The 16,790-nt window shown below is 45.2% G+C and overlaps 1 protein-coding gene across 1 annotated transcript in view; it reads right to left on the reverse strand.

Moving 5' to 3' along the window:
* The window catches only part of PLEKHB1 (pleckstrin homology domain containing B1), a 49,668-nt gene that overhangs the window by 10,750 nt on the left and 22,128 nt on the right, over positions 1-16,790 (reverse strand). The window contains exons 3-4 of the mRNA XM_060771274.2: positions 11,928-12,080; positions 382-484 (exon numbers count right to left, since the gene is read on the reverse strand). Coding sequence (XP_060627257.1) covers positions 382-484; positions 11,928-12,080 — 256 coding nt within the window. The remainder of the gene's footprint in view (positions 1-381; positions 485-11,927; positions 12,081-16,790) is intronic.

A 16,790-nucleotide genomic window follows, 5' to 3' on the forward strand; every position in this document is an offset into this window, starting at 1 on the left:
TGCACCTTAAATAACTAGCCTTCCTCATCAGAAGCAAGCATCAAGATATTCTTGACTACAACTCCTATTATCCATAGCTTGTATTCCAAAGTAACAATTTTCACCAGGAAGGGACAGCATCTAGATGCACTTGACTACAACTCCCATTACCCTCATCTGCATCCTAAAGCTCTCTTACCACCCTGCCTTTCCTAGTCAGGGGTGACCTCAATGTATGCTTGATTACCATTCCCATTATCCACATCCAGTGCTGAACTGCCATAGCAGTTGTTGCTGATGACGGCAACAACGCATGACGACGATCAATGCGCAACAGTGTGCTATACTTGCAGTGCTTCTTAACCCAGAGCTGTGGCGAATTAATCCCCCGCCACGACTTACACGGCGTCGTCCTCACTTTCTGCGCAGAGCATGGTTTTGGAGCCGTCTCTTTGCACAATGCACATCAGACACTCGCGGGTTCGTCCTTCCGGCGGCTGAATGTCTGCAAAGCAAAAGGGAAAGAAAGACAAGCATATCAACAATTCAACATTTTGGCTCATTGCTGCTTTTTTATTTGTGGTGTTGACCACGATCTACACGCAGAAATATGGCACCGTCGTTGTGCTTCACTTCTTGACCTTTGGGTGCATCTACACTGCAGATTTAAAGCAGTTTGGTTCCCCAATAAGCCCCATGACTCAATGCCATAGAATCGTGAGAGTTTGCAAGACCTTTAGTCTTCCATGCGACAGAGCAAACTTTCACCCTAAGTGTCCCAGTGTGCACCACAGAATTAATGCACTTTGATGCCACTTCATGTGCCATAACCCCATGCCATGGAGTTGTAATTTGGCAAGGTTAAATCTATATAAATAAAAATACAATGTTCATTTTCATGGTTTCCTCCTTTCTGTTGAGATTGTCCACATGCTTGTGGATTTCAATGGCTTCTCTGTGTAGTCTGACGTGGTTGTGAGAGTGGTCCAGCATTTCTGTGTTCTCAAATAATATGCTGTGTCCAGGTTGGTTCCTCAGGTGCTCTGCTATGGCTGATTTCCCTGGTTGAAGGAGTCTGCAGTGCCTTTCATTGTAGGTGAACTATAAATCCCAGTAACGACAACTCCCAAATGTCATGATCCTATTTTCCCCAAACTCCACCAGTGTTCACATTTGGGCATATTCGGTAATCGTGCCAAGTTTGGTCCAGATCCATCATTGTTTGAGTCCACAGTGCTCTCTGGATGTAGATGAACTACAGCTCCCAAACTCAAGGTCAATGCCCACCAAACCCTTTCAGTATTTTCTGTTGGTCGTGGGAGTTCTGTCTGCCAAGTTTGGTTCAATTCTATCACTGGTAGAGTTCATAATGTTCTTTGATTGTAGATGAACTAGAAATCTCAGCAACTACAACTCCCAAGTGTCGAGGTCTATTTTCACCAAACTTCACATGTGAGCATATTGCGTATTCAGGCCAAGTTTGGTCGAGATCCATCATTGTTTGAGTCCACAGTGCTCTCTTGATGTAGGTGAACTACAACTCCCAAACTCAAGATTAATGCCCACCAAACCCTTCCAGTATTTTCTGTTGGTCATGGGAGTTCTGTGTGCCAAGATTAGTTCGATTCCATCACTGGTGGAATTCAGAATGCGCTTTGATTGTAGGTGAACTATAAATCTCAGCAACCACAACTCCCACGTGTCAAGGTTTATTTTCCCCCAAACTCCAGCAATGTTCATGTTTGAGTATATTGAGTATTCGGGCCACGTTTGGTCCAGATCCATCATTGTTTGAGTCCCTAGTGCTTTCTGGATGTAAGTGAACTACAACTCCAAAACTCAAGATCAATGCCCACCAAACCCTTCCAGTATTTTCTGTTGGTCATGGGAGTCCTGTGTGCCAAGATTGGCTTGATTCCATTGTTAGTGGAGTTCAGAGTGCTCTTTGATTGTAGGCGAACTATAAATCTCAGCAACCACAACTCCCAAGTGTCAAGGTCTATTTTCACCAAACTTCACATGTGAGCATATTGCGTATTTGAGCCAAGTTTGGTCTAGATCCATCATTGTTGAAAACAGTGCTCTCTGGAGGTAGGTGAACTACAACTCGCAAACTCAAGATCAATGCCCACCAAACCCTTCCAGTATTTTCTGTTGGTCATGGGAGTCCTGTGTGCCAAGATTGGCTTGATTCCATTGTTAGTGGAGTTCAGAGTGCTCTTTGATTGTAGGCGAACTATAAATCTCAGCAACCACAACTCCCAAATGTCAAGGTCTATTTCCCCCCAAACTCCATCATGTTTGGGCATACTGCATATTCGGGCCAAGTTTAGATCCATCATTGTTTGAGTCCACAGTACTCTCTGGATGTAGGTGAACTACAACTCCAAAACTCAAGATTAATGCCCACCAAACCCTTCTAGTATTTTCTTTTGGTCATGGGAGTTCTGTGTGCCAAGATTAGTTCGATTCCATCACCGGTGGAGTTCAGAATGCTCCTTGATTGTAGGTGAACTATAAATCCCACCAACTACAACTCCCATGTGTCAAGGACTATTTTACCCAAACTCCACCAGTGTTCACATTTGAGCATATTCTGTATTTGGGCCTAGTTTGGTCTAGATCCATCATTGTTTGAGTCCCCAGTGCTCTCTGGAGGTAGGTGAACTACAACTCCCAAACTCAAGATTAATGCCCACCAAACCCTTCCAGTATTTTCTGTTGACCCACGTGTCAAGGTCTATTTTCCCCCAAACTCCATCAGTGTTCATGTTTGGGCATATTGAGTATCTATGCCAAGTTTGGTCCTACCTCAATTCCATCGCTGGTGGTGTTCAGAATGCTCTTTGATTGTAGGCAAACTATAAATCCCAGCAACTACAACTCCCAAATGATACAATCAATCCTCCCCAACCCCACCAGTATTCAAATTTTGGCATATCGGGTGTTTGTGCCGAATTTGGTCCAGTGAATGAAAATACATCCTGCATACCAGATATTTACATTACAATTCATAACAGTAGCAAAACTCCAGTTATGATGTAGCAACGAAAATAATGTTGTGGTTGAGGGGTCACCACAACATGAGGAAGTGTATTAAGGGGTCGTGGCATTTAGGACAGTGTCTTATTTTCAGGGGAACATGGTAGTGAGGACCTTGCATTGCCTACAGCTCTTTTAGAAATGCAAACTTCTTTGCAGCACATGCACATTCTTAGCCATCCCACGGAAACAGAGGAATGCAATAGGAGTGGAAAGCCAACTCAGTACCAGGCTCCATTGACTGTGACAGACTTTGGAACAGAAATGCTTTGTGTTTGAGGTTCTCCTCCCTGAGATTTCAACCAAGGTTTTGCCGCCTGCCTTCCCTCCTTTTCTATCTTCTCTTTTCCATCCCATTTCGACAATGCAACCCATAATGTGGCCTTTAAGATATTCCAACCAAAAGCTGTTGTAATATCCTGTATTTCATGAAAAGTAATGCCTCCACCTTCGTAACTCCTCAACAGATGGCAGTACTGGTATGTGGCAGGCACTGGCTTGTTCAGTAAACTCTCCTCTACAGTTCCATTTTGGCCCGAAGCCTTAGCATTGAACGGTTGTGTTGTTAAAGTGCATAGTATGGAACCCTGTGCAGACAATCGGTCAATACTCCAGAGGACAGGAGCAGAATTCAAAACGATCTTGACAGATTAGAGAGATGGGCCAAAACTAACAAAATGAAGTTCAACAGTGACAAATGCAAGATACTCCACTTAGGCAGGAAAAACGAAATGCAAAGATACAGAATGGGGGACAATGCCTGGCTTGAGAGCAGGATGTGTGAAAAAGATCTTGGAGTCCTCGTGGACAACGAGTTAAGCATGAGCCAACAATGTGATGTGGGGGCAAAAAAAGCCAATGGAATTTTGGCCTGCATCAAGAGGAGCCTAGTGTCTAGATCTAGGGAAGTAATGCTCCCCATGCTATATTCTGCTTTGGTTAGACCACACCTGGAATATTGTGTCCAATTCTGGGCACCACAATTCAAGAGAGATATTGACAAGCTGGAATGTGTCCAGAGGAGGGCGACTAAAATGATCAAGGGTCTGGAGAACAAGCCCTATGAGGAGCGGCTTAAGGAGCTGGGCATGTTTAGCCTGAAGAAGAGAAGGCTGAGAGGAGATATGATAGCCATGTATAAATATGTGAGAGGAAGCCACAGGGAGGAGGGAGCAAGCTTGTTTTCTGCTTCCCTGGAGACTAGGATGTGAAACAATGGCTTCAAACTACAAGAGAGGAGATTCCATCTGAACATGAGGAAGAACTTCCTGACTGTGAGAGCCGTTCAGTAGTGGAACTCTCTGCCCCGGAGTGTGGTGGAGGCTCCTTCTTTGGAAGCTTTTAAACAGAGGCTGGATGGCCATCTTTCAGGGGTGATTTGAATGCAATATTCCTGCTTCTTGGCAGAATGGGGTTGGACTGGATGGCCCAGGAGGTCTCTTCCAACTCTTTGATTCTATGATTCTATGATTCTAATGCAACTTAAGCAACGTGCAGTCATTGAATTCTTGACAGCAGAAGGTGTCACTTCAATATCTTTAAACTTACTTTCCCAACGACGCACAGTACTCACATCAACGCAATCACCATAAACACCTTGCATTCTCTGGGGGTGACACCTTTGGGGTGACACCTTCTGCTGTCAAGAATTCAATGACTGCATGTTGCTTAAGTCGCATTGATCGACCGTCTGTGCAGAGTTCCATACTTCGCATTTTAACAACACAACCGTTCAATGCTAAGGCTTCCCACCAAAATGGTACTGTAGAGGAGAGTCTACTGAACAAGCCAGTACCTGCCGCATACCAGTACTGCCATCTGCTGAGTAGTTACGAAGGTGGAGGCATTACTTTTCATTACTTAAGTCACATTGACCGACCATCTGCGCAGGGTTCCATACTTCACACTTTAACAACACAACCGTTCCATGCTAAGGCTTCCCATCAAAGCTGAATTGTAGAGGAGAGTCTACTGAGCAAGCCAGTACCTGCCGCATACCAGTACTGCCATCTATTGAGGAGTTACGGAGGTGGAGGCAATACTTTTCATTACTTAAGCCACATTGACCCACCATCTGCGCAGGGTTCCATACTTCACACTTTAACAACACAACCGTTCCATGCTAAGGCTTCCCGTCAAAGCTGAACTGTAGAGGAGAGTCTACTGAGCAAGCCAGTACCTGCCGCATACCAGTACTGCCATCTATTGAGGAGTTACGGAGGTGGAGGCAATACTTTTCATTACTTAAGCCACATTGACCCACCATCTGCGCAGGGTTCCATACTTCACACTTTAACAACACAACCGTTCCATGCTAAGGCTTCCCGTCAAAGCTGAACTGTAGAGGAGAGTCTACTGAGCAAGCCAGTACCTGCCGCATACCAGTACTGCCATCTATTGAGGAGTTACGGAGGTGGAGGCAATACTTTTCATTACTTAAGCCACATTGACCCACCATCTGCGCAGGGTTCCATACTTCACACTTTAACAACACAACCGTTCAATGCTAAGGCTTCCCGTCAAAGCTGAACTGTAGAGGAGAGTCTACTGAGCAAGCCAGTACCTGCCGCATACCAGTACTGCCATCTATTGAGGAGTTACGGAGGTGGAGGCAATACTTTTCATTACTTAAGTCACATTGACCGACCATCTGCGCAGGGTTCCATCACACTTTAACAACACAATTTGTTCAATGCTAAGGCTTCCCGCCAAAATGGAACTGTCGAGGAGAGTCTACTGAACAAGCCAGTACCTGCTTCATACCAGTACTGCCATCCGATGAGGCATTACAAAGGTGGAGGCATTACTTTTCATTCAACCCTCGTAGAATGGAAAAATGTGGTAGGTAGAAATTCATAGAGATGAGACCCCAAGGGTTATCTAGTCCAGCCCCATTCCGCCATCAAGGAAGACACAATCAAAGTCTTCCCGACAGATGGCCATGCAGCCCCTACTTAAAAGCCTCCAGAGATAGAGGCTCCATTGGACTCCCAGGCGGTTCAAATAACAATGCTGCCGGATGTGCAGTGAGTGCATGCAAAAAAGGGGAAATGCATTACCCACAAGTTATTTCCAGACTACATTACAGCCAGGAAGCGAAAGACGAGGTACAAATTGCTGACGGTGTATTGAGTGTTTTGCATCAATATCCGAAACCGAGACCCTCTGGGGACCCTGCCGCAGACTGGCAGGAAGGTTGCATTATCTCGTCCGGAAAACAGAGAAGAGAGAGCTTGGCTACATGAAGCCGTCCTCTGTTTGGGCCCTTTCACGGCATCAATTGTCTGCAAGACAACAATATGGATGATTCAGCGCTGATGTGCCAAGCCGTGAAAGCGCTGCTAACAAAGAGGGGAGGACTGGAAGCCCGGAGAGATTGCAACTTGACACCTTTGAATACAAAGGTTTGTGTCTCTGGATTTACAGTTGCATATGTTTGGACTGCATTATATAGCCAGTTCTGTTGCTACTAGAGGTTTACAACAGGCTCTTTCTAAGTAACAGAGAGGATCAGAACCTTTTCTGTTAGAGCTGCCACAAGTTAATTGGGAGTGTTATCTGCTTCAGATATAACAAGTCACTAGGTTTGCAAACTTTGAGCTTTGCATTTGGCTTAGCTTGATGGCTCATTAGAGCAGAAGAATCCTTTGGCTGGGAGTGGTTATGCAGCGTCCTGATGCTGAATCCATTTGGAGTGCCAAGGAAACTGCTTGTTTATGGGAAGATAAGGACATTCTACTGATAACTATGTAGAGAGACTATACTCCCAGCCAGCTGCGCTCCAGAACTGTGGCCCAGCTGGCTGAGAGTCAGCTGCATTAGGATCACTACTGACCAAAAGATCATGAGTTCAAAGCCAGCCTGGCTCAGGGTAAGTGTTGGGGTTCAGCCTGATCCTGATCTGTGTGAACCGGATTCTCTGATAGTTTTTCCAACTGAGCAAGCTCTCCCTGACCCTGACAGTGTGGAATCTGTTGTTGATGCAGAGGTCAGCGGGGATGAAAATGAAACTCAACAGCTGGAGGAAAATGTTTTGGAAGTTAGCCGTGATATCACTAGCCGTGATATCTCTCCACCTGGGGTTTTTAATGAGGACCGAAGAGAACAGATAGTTAGAGACTGTTTCCCAGTTTCTACGAAGGTCACATCGTTTACAGGAGAGACAGGCCCAGGCTTCAAAGTCAAGGGGCGTTTCAAATAATAGCTTCTTTGGTTTAAGAGGCCTCCTTCCGGGTGTTTCATTAGATCAAGCAACGTTTGGGACTGTGGCTGTGCCTTGGCAGAATTCCTGTGTTTCATGGCCGGTAATCCCAGAGGCTTAGTTATCAAGTTCATGGTTAGTAAAAAGCTAACAGGTTCCTGGTTCTTGTATTGTGGCTTTTGAAATTTTGCTCAAGTTCAGAGATTCTACTGACTGCTATGTTTTTCTGTGGCTTTTTGACTCTGCATTTACCTTTCTTTTGTAACCAATTTTTCATCAATAAACAAGGATTGCTTTTCCTACAGTCCAGTGTGGTGGATTTAATCTTATGGTCTCGTTTCTTGAACTGGGATGCAACAGTAAGCTTCCGACCATTGTGTAGCTTGTTGTCGACCTTTGCAGCCTGAAAGACAGTTGCATCTGTCAAGTAGGAAATTTAGGTACCACTTAAGCGAGGAGGCTAATTTAACTAATTTACGACGCCATAAAAATCTCCAGCAATTGCTTCGATGCTGTTGGTCTTTGCTTCTTCCAGCACGCTGTAGACCATGTTTCGCAGGCATATAGCAGGGTTGGGAGGACAATAGCTTTATAGACAAGCACCTTGGTATCCCTACGGATGTCCCGGTCCTCAAACACTCTCTGCTTCATTCGGAAAAATGCTGCACTCGCAGAGCTCAGGCAGTGTTGTATTTTGGTGTCGATGTTGTCGATGTTGACTTTGGTGGAGGGGTGGCTGCCAGGGTAGCGGTGATGATCAACATTTTCTAATGTTACACCATTAAGCTTTATCGCTGGCATTGGAGAGGGGTTCTGGTGTCTGCTGGAACAGCACTTTGGTTTTCTTGATGTTCAATGACAGGCCGAGCTTCTCATATGCTTCTGCGAAGGTGTTTAGAGTGGCTTGTAGATCTTCTTCTGAATGCGCACAGACGACGTTGTCATCAGCATACTGGAGCTCTATAACAGATGTTGTTGTAACCTTGGTTTTGGCTTTCAGTCTGCTGAGGTTAAACAGCTTGCCATCTGTCCGGTCTGGTATAAGAGGTGTTCTTCACAGCAGAATAATGGAGAAATAGTGATGTATGCATGAGGATGAATGAGGTACATGCGTGAATGTTGAGTAAAAATGCAATTTCTCTTTGTTTGTTTGTTTGTTAGCCAATGTAACTTTAGGTTGTTTGTGAATCCAATGTTGTTCTCTCGCGCGCTGAGCCTGTAACAGCTGTCTTTTCTATAGGATGTATACTTTAAGCCCAGCGGGAAGCTAGGGGTGCCTCAAAGAGAGGTTCTCAGGGATTTTTCTGAGGTGATGGTCTTTAGAGTCTTTAATGATACAACAAAGTCTTTATTATGGAACAAACAACACTTCAAGGCTTTCTTAGTCTAGTCCTCAATGGACTGGTACCTGACTTTAATTAATTGTACTTTCTCTGTAGGAAAAAAACCCCTATTTAACCTCTCCCAGGCTGCTTACTATCTATGCCTTATCGGTGTGGGTCGTACTACCGATTCCAAATGCGTCTGGGTATTGAGTAGACCTATCAGCTGAGGCTTGAAGATATTTCAGCTGGAATTCTGTGGATCTGTAGTGCTGTCCTCCCTCAGAGAATTCTTTGAGAACTTCAGGGCTGTTTTCCCTCTGATTGCTGTGAGGCTGAGAGGCTGTGAGCTCTCAGCCAGAGCCTTGGGACCATTTCCCTGGAATTTCTGTTTCCCCGGATGCTCAGTTTCCCCGGATGCTCGGTTTCCCTAAATGCTCGGTTTCCCCAGATGCTCGGTTTCCCTAAATGCTCGGTTTCCCCGGATGCTCGGTTTCCCCGGACGCTCGGTTTCCCCGGACGCTCGGTTTTCCCGGATGCCCGGTTTCCCTAAATGCTCGGTTTCCCTGGAGGCTCGGTTTCCCCGGAGGCTCGGTTTCCCCGGAGGCTCGGTTTCCCCGGACGCTCGGTTTTCCCGGATGCCCGGTTTCCCTAAATGCTCGGTTTCCCTGGAGGCTCGGTTTCCCCGGAGGCTCGGTTTCCCCGGAGGCTCGGTTTCCCCGGAGGCTCGGTTTCCCCGGAGGCTCGGTTTCCCCGGAGGCTCGGTTTCCCCGGAGGCTCGGTTTCCCCGGGCGCTCGGTTTCCCCGGGCGCCCGGTTTCCCCGGACGCTCGGTTTCCCCGGGCGCTCGGTTTCCCCAGGTGCTCGGTTTCCCCGGATGCTCCGTTTCCCTGGATGCTCTTGAGAAAAGAAGCTTTTCTACGGGACGAGCTGGTCTACGTCCTATAGTTTAGCTTCCTTATGTGAGACTGCCCAAAAAATGGCTCCTTTCCCTCCCAGAGCCCTGAACAAGGGGCGGAACCAAAGCTTAACTATGATGGACAGGAGGCCTGCCCTATGACTGCAAACAGATAACAGAAAGAAAATAAAGTTGGAGCTCCTGGTACAGCCGTACCAGCACAAATGCAGTTATAGAATCTGTATGTCTGTATGTTGTTCTGTAAGAGTTCTGATCTACCCTTCCACACTGAAATTGCAATAAAACGAACCTTTGTTTAAAAAGTATTCATAACAGGAACAGGGGTTGTTCTTACTGTTGTTTACTTTCCAATTGCAAAGATTTTTCAGTTCAACAGCCTTTTAGGAATCGACTGCTCGGGCTTTTAGTGGCGCACTGTTTCATTGATTTCTTTCATCTCAGATGGGTTGGATCTTCCAGATTGTTTATGATTGCCGTCCAGCAAATGCTTCCGGTAGGCTTTTACTTGCTTCTTTTTCGTTGCTTTCTATCTACATTTGTTTTGAGTCCCAGGGTTGGAGAAAACAGGGAAACCACCCAACTCTGGTACGATGAGAAGGAGATAACATTTGCTGCAACCACGTTTCCTCCATGACGATAAAAGACACAACGTGGTATAGAAAAACAACATGATATAGGGGTTTAAGTGTTGTAAGAGACCTGGATTCGAATCCCCGCTTAGCAATGGGTGACCCTGGGCAAGTCACACTCTCTCAGCGTCATATGAAGGCAATGGTGGGGCTGCGGTAGTCCAGTGGGTTAACAGGCGGTACCTATTGCTCTACTCGCATTGCAAGCTTTTGAACTGCTAGGTTGGCAGAAGCTAGGGCTAACAGCGGGAGCTCACTTTGACTCATGGTTTCAAACTGCCAACCCTCTGGCCAGCTGCAGGAAATCTGCTGACCAGAGGGTTGGCAGTTCGAAACCATGAGTCAAAGTGAGCTCCCGCTGTTAGCCCTAGCTTCTGCCAACCTAGCAGTCCAAAAGCATGCAATGCGAGTAGACAAATAGGTACCGCCTAGATGGGAAGGTAAAAGGGTACCCCAAGCATACATGCAGGCAATACAATAGACAACAACAACAACAACAACAACAATAATATCTATTTATATTCCATCCTATTTCCCTAAGAGGACTCAGGGCGGATCATAGTATACATGGCAAACATTCAATGCCATTTAGGACAGACAAGACAGAGACAGACAGAACAGAAAGGAGGTATGTTGTGTCAACATCCAGCTTTTTGGCACCTTGGAGGTTGTGCTTGAATCCAGCCACAAGGGGCACTGTTGCTCCATCCTCTGTGATGAAGAGCCATCAGAACTTCCTCCTTCCTTTTGGTCACTGGGGATTTTCTGATTATTTTCTTTATGGTGTCGTAAAATACCTCCCCCATTTGCTTAGCGGTATCTAATTTCTCGTCTTACAGCTCAAGCTGTTTTCGAACTGTTTAGGTAAACAGTGAGCTGGGTTGACAGTCGGGCACTCACACCGACCAAGGGCTTTGAATTGGCAATCTTTTGGTTACAGGCCCCTCAACATGGAAAAATGGAACAAGAGCACCTCCCAATGGCCAGAATTGAGCATCGCGTCCAGATGCTGGAAATTGAAAAAAGGGGATGGGCTTTACCTTGGTCTGTGTATTGTATGTCGTTGTTGACACTGTGTAACATGCATTGTATGTTTGCTTAATATATGTGTATATCTTAATCCGCTCAGTTCCTTCGGGGAGATAAAGCAGAATATAAATGAAGTGTATTATTATTATTATAATTAATAATATATATATTATAATATATGTAATATTATAGATATTTATATATATATATAATATATATAATATAATATATATCTATATTATACATATAATTATATATATTATAATATATGTAATATTATATATATATAATACATATAATTATATATATTATAATATATATTAATAATATATATATATATATATAATAATAGTATTAATAATATTAGTATTTAATATTAGTATTATTAAACCCCTGTGCCAGCAGGACTGAAGACCGATAGGTTGCAGGTTTGAATCTGGGGAGAGGCGGATGAGCTCCCTCTGTCAGCTCCAGCTCCTCACACGGGGACATGAGAGAAGCCTCCCACAAGGATAATAAAAACATCAAAAATCACCCGGGCGTCCCCTGGGCAACATCCTTGCAGATGCCCGGTTCTCTCACACCAGAAGCGACTTGCAGTTTTTCAAGTCGCTCCTGACATGACCAAAAAAAAATATATATTATTGGTGAAGACCTCTTTCCCCCATGATACTAACTCTTCCAGGAGTTAATTTCCCTTTCTAGGGATAGATTCCTCTCATTTCCTGTTGTCTCACCACCATCCTTAACTACGAGTTGGATGTTTGTAACTCAGGGGCGTCCTGTAATACCGATAAGTCCACTCACCACGACACTCGCGCCCTATCCGGACGTCCCGGCAGTTGAACTTGATGTTGATCCGCCCGTCCATGTCGTGGCCGGTGTCATCGTGGTAATAGACGAGGGCCCCGTCTACCCACAAGACGAACCAGTTCCTTTTCCAGCGTCTCAGGATAGAACCTGGAAAGGCCAGGAGAAGAGATAGCGAAAGGTGAATAGAGATATCACAGAATCCTCAAGCTGGAAAGGACCAGCTTGCTTTTTATCATCCAATTAACTGACTTCAGACAGTTGTTTCTACTTCAGTAGCAGCTCTTATCTCTGTTTACATTCATTGCAATAACACTCATTAGCAAGAGAGAAGAGCAAAGAGAGAGAACATAATGCCGTCTGCTCTATTTATACCCCACTGTTTTCAGCTCCTCTTAGTCTATTGCAACATCTTCCTTGTCTGTTCGACACATGCTTCATAATGTTCCACAACTTAACACTTTCACCGCTAACAGCATGGAGATTTTAAACTTGCACAATATATATATATTGACATTACTCTGATAATCCAGTCCAACCCCCTTCTGTCATGCAAGAAGACACCTTATCCCTCTCCTTCTTGAATTGCTTTGCCTGGAACTGGAAACAAGGTTATTATCATTGTATGTCAGCCTGTTCAGGCTGTGATTGGGTCTGATGATCATGTTGATTTTCATGATGGGAATTGGGATGATGTACATAGAATCATAGACTCAAAGAGTTGGAAGAGACCTCATGGGCCATCCAGTCCAACCCCATTCTGCCAAGAAGCAGGAATATTGCATTAAAATCACCCCTGACAGATGGCCATCCAGCCTCTGTTTAAAAGCTTCCAAAGAAGGAGCCTCCACCACACTCCGGGGCAGAGAGTTCCACTGCTGAACGGCTCTCACAGTCAGGAAGTTCTTCCTCATGTTCAGGTGGAATCTCCTTTCTTGTAGTTTGAAGCCATTGTTTCGTGTCCTCGTTTCCAAGGAAGCAGAAAACAAGCTTGCTCCCTCCTCTTCCCTGTGGCTTCCTCTCACATATTTATCCATGGCTCTCATGTCTCCTCTCAGCCTTCTCTTCTTCAGGCTAAACATGCCCAGCTCCTTAAGCCGCTCCTCATAGGGCTTGTTCTCCAGACCCTTGATCGTTTTAGACACCCTTCTCTGGACACATTCCAGCTTGTCAATATCTCTCTTGAATTGTGGTGCCCAGAATTGGACACAATATTCCAGGTGTGGTCTAACCAAGGCAGAATAGAGCATGGGAAGCATTACTTCCCTGGATCTAGACACTAGGTTCCTATAAATGGGGATGTTGATTCGTCTTCTGGGACAGAGTTTGGGGATGAGAGGCCAGAGAAGTCTGATTTGCTGCAAGGGCCTGAATGGAGTTTAGAAGACAGGTCACAAAGGCCTGAGTTGCTGCAAGAGGATTCTCAAGGCCCTGAGCTTAGGAAAGGCTTTCTGCAGCAGTTCCCTGATCAGTTATCTTAGAAACAAGTTGATTTTGAGGCTCCAGGTGCAGGGGTTAATGAGGGGAGTGAGACCTTGAATAGAATAAGATATTTCAGTAAACAGAGACTGTTCGGACAGCAATTAAGACACTCAGCTAGACTCCAACAAAAGTTGGAGGTGAAACCAAAACTAAGAAAGAATCCGTTCCTAGCTGTTTTGGAATTAGAGCTGTGCCCGTTCCTTGGGAAGTCTGACTTGGTCACGGTGGTCCACACTCTGGTTACATCTTGGATAGACTACCTCAACGCTCTCTACATGGGGTTGCCTTTGAAGACTGTTCGGAAGCTCCAAATGGTCCAACGGGTAGCAGCCAGGTTGCTAACAGGAGCGGCGTCCAGGGAGCATACAGCTCCTCTGTTGCGCCAGCTCCACTGGTTGTCAATTTGCTACCGAGCACAATTCAAAGTGCTGGCTTTGGCCTATAAATCCCTAAACGGTTCTGGCCCTGCTTACCTGTCCGAATGTATCTCTCCTTACGAACCCTCTAGGAATTTAAGATCTTCTGGGGAGGCCCTGCTCTTGGCCTTGCCATCTTCACAGGCTCGATTGGCAGGGACGAGGGACAGGAACTTCTCAGTGGTGGCCCCTCGGTTGTGGAATGCCCTCCCCAGGGACATTAGATCAGCTCCCACCCTCTTAACGTTTCGCAAAAAAGTTAAAACCTGGCTATATGAGCAGGCTTTCTCAAACGCAGGGTAGCTATGAAACTCTGATCTCGGAACAGTTGGACAACATGATTGGATAATGACTGGTAATGAAATGCGGAGGACTTATGGTTTTTATTGTGTTACTGATGTTAATTGTAATTGAATTTTTACCTGTTAAATGTTTTTTACCTGTTAAATGTTTTTAATGTTTAAATTGTTTTTGTACTGTTGTGGGCATCGAATTGTGCCGTTTTGTAAACCGTCATGAGTCACCCTCGGGCTGAGAATGGCAGTATAGAAGCGTAGTAAATAAATAAATAAATAAATAGAGCAGGATTTACAGTGTTCCTTCATTGTAGTTGTCTAGCTTGTTGACCAAAAGGTCGCAGGTTCGAATCCAGGGAGCGGCGTGAGCTTCCACTGTTAGCCCCAGTTTCTGCCAACCTAGCAGTTCAAAAACATGCAAATGTGAGTAGATCAATAGGTACTGCACCAGTAGGAAGGTAACAGTGCTTCCTGCAGTCATGCCAGCCACATGACCTTGGAGGTGTCTACGGACAACACCGGCTCTTCGGCTTAGAAATGGAGATGAGCACCACCTCACAGAGTTGGATACGGCTGGACTTAATGTCAGGGGAAAACCTAAAATCTCTTCTTTGCTTTGCAATCTCTTTTGATTGGCTGCCTCTCTCCCGAGGGAGAGGGTGAAACCTCTTTCCACGCTCCATTGTTGTCAGGAGGCGAGATTAGAATGCCGCTCTGGGCAATGACAACCATTCATAAAGTGGGAGGCACAAATGAACAAAATCTGGCTACCAGTATTCAAAAACTCTAAAATTACAACAGCACAACAGAGAGGAAACAAACAAGGACATCTAATCACCTCTCAACAAACGTTTGCTCCAAGCACTGCCAGGCTATCAAATGCTAATCAAGGTGGTCAGTTGAAACATTCACACCTACCTCCAGCAGACAAGAGTCCTCTGTCCCACCCTGGTCTTTCCACAGATATATAAACCCATTTTCCTAGTTCCAACAGACCTCACTACCTTTGAGGATGCTTGCCATAGATGCAGGCAAAACATCAGGAGAGAATGCTTCTAGAACATGGCCATATAGCACAAAAAAGCCTACAACAACCCAGTTAAAGGCTTTGTAGGTCAAAACCTGCACCTTGAATTGGGACCAGAAGATGAACGGCAGCCAACAGGAGGGTTGACCACTCTCCGTAATTCGCACCAGTTAGTAATCCAGCTGCCACCCGTTGTACCAGTTGGAATTTCCGGGCTGTCTTCAAGGGCAGCCCCACGTAGAGCGCATTGCAATAGTCCAATTTAGAGGTAACTAAAGCGGCTGAGGAGGAAAAGGAAAGGGTCTGAGGCTGTTAGGAATGGTGGGAGTTGAAGTCCAAAACACCTGGAGGGAGGACCAAAGTTTGCCCATGACTGGTGTAGATGCATCCTTAGATTTTGCTGGATTGAGCATAAATTCTCCAAGCGCCCAAACGGCAGCATTGCCATCTTTGCACCAGCTATCAATAAATAATCAAGATGCAAAGGAATAAAGAAGAGATAAAATGACTTGATGGAGAGAACAGGGCGAAAACGCACGTAGGTAGGAAACCTTCTCCTATCTTCCATCCTTGCCAGCCCTTGGGGGAAGCTAAAAGGTCACTGCGTCTGTATATTTACATATTCCCGGTCCCGGTGCAATATATCCTGGTGCAATTTTGCAGCAGAGTTGCATCAAAAATATCCTCCCATTGCAAAAAACTTTGCATTAAAATAGCAGCAGAGAGAGATCACCCTTTGCATGGACTTATTAAAGTAAAGCAATAGGACTAAGAAAGGGTTTATAGTCCCATAAACAAACCAAACTGTGTTTTGTGGTGTTTTAAGAGCCTTAATTAATTTTTAATTAGTGGGTTTCTTTATTTTTAAGAGTTTGTGATTAATTGTATGTTAGTGTTTATATGGTGTGGGTTTTAAATCTAACATAGAGTTGGAAGAGACCTCATGGGCCATCTAGTCCAACCCTATTCTGCCTAGAAGCAGGAAAATCGCATTCAAAGCACTCCCGACAGATGGCCATCCATCCCCAGCTTCAAAGACTCCAAAGAAGGAGCCTCCATTGTTTGGTTTGCATCGTTGTTAGCTGCTTTGAGTTTCTTTCAAGAGAGGAAAGCTGGAATGTGTCCAGAGGAGGGCGACTCAAAGGATCAAGGGTCTGGAGAACAAGCCCTATGAGGAGCGGCTTAAGGAGCTGGGCATGTTTAGCCTGAAGAAGAGAAGGCTGAGAGATATGATAGCCATGTATAAATATGTGAGAGGAAGTCACAGGGAGGAGGGAGCAAGCTTGTTTTCTGCTTCCTTGGAGACTAGGACGCAATGGAGCAATGGCTTCAAACTACAAGAGAGGAGATTCCATCTGAACATGAGGAAGAACTTCCTGACTGTGAGAGCCGTTCAGCAGTGGAACTCTCTGCCCTGGAGTGTGGTGGAGGCTCCTTCTTTGGAAGCTTTTAAACAGGGGCTGGATGGCCATCTGTCAGGGGTGATTTGAATGCAATATTCCTGCTTCTTGGCAGAGTGGGGTTGGACTGGATGGCCCATGAGGTCTCTTCCAACTCTTTGAGTCTATGATTCTATAAAGTAGAATAATGATAATGATGATGAGGAGGATGATGATGATGATGATAATAAACTTCGGGT

Source organism: Anolis sagrei, chromosome 3 (assembly GCF_037176765.1).
Source record: "Anolis sagrei isolate rAnoSag1 chromosome 3, rAnoSag1.mat, whole genome shotgun sequence".
Classification (NCBI taxonomy): Eukaryota; Metazoa; Chordata; class Lepidosauria; order Squamata; family Dactyloidae; genus Anolis; species Anolis sagrei.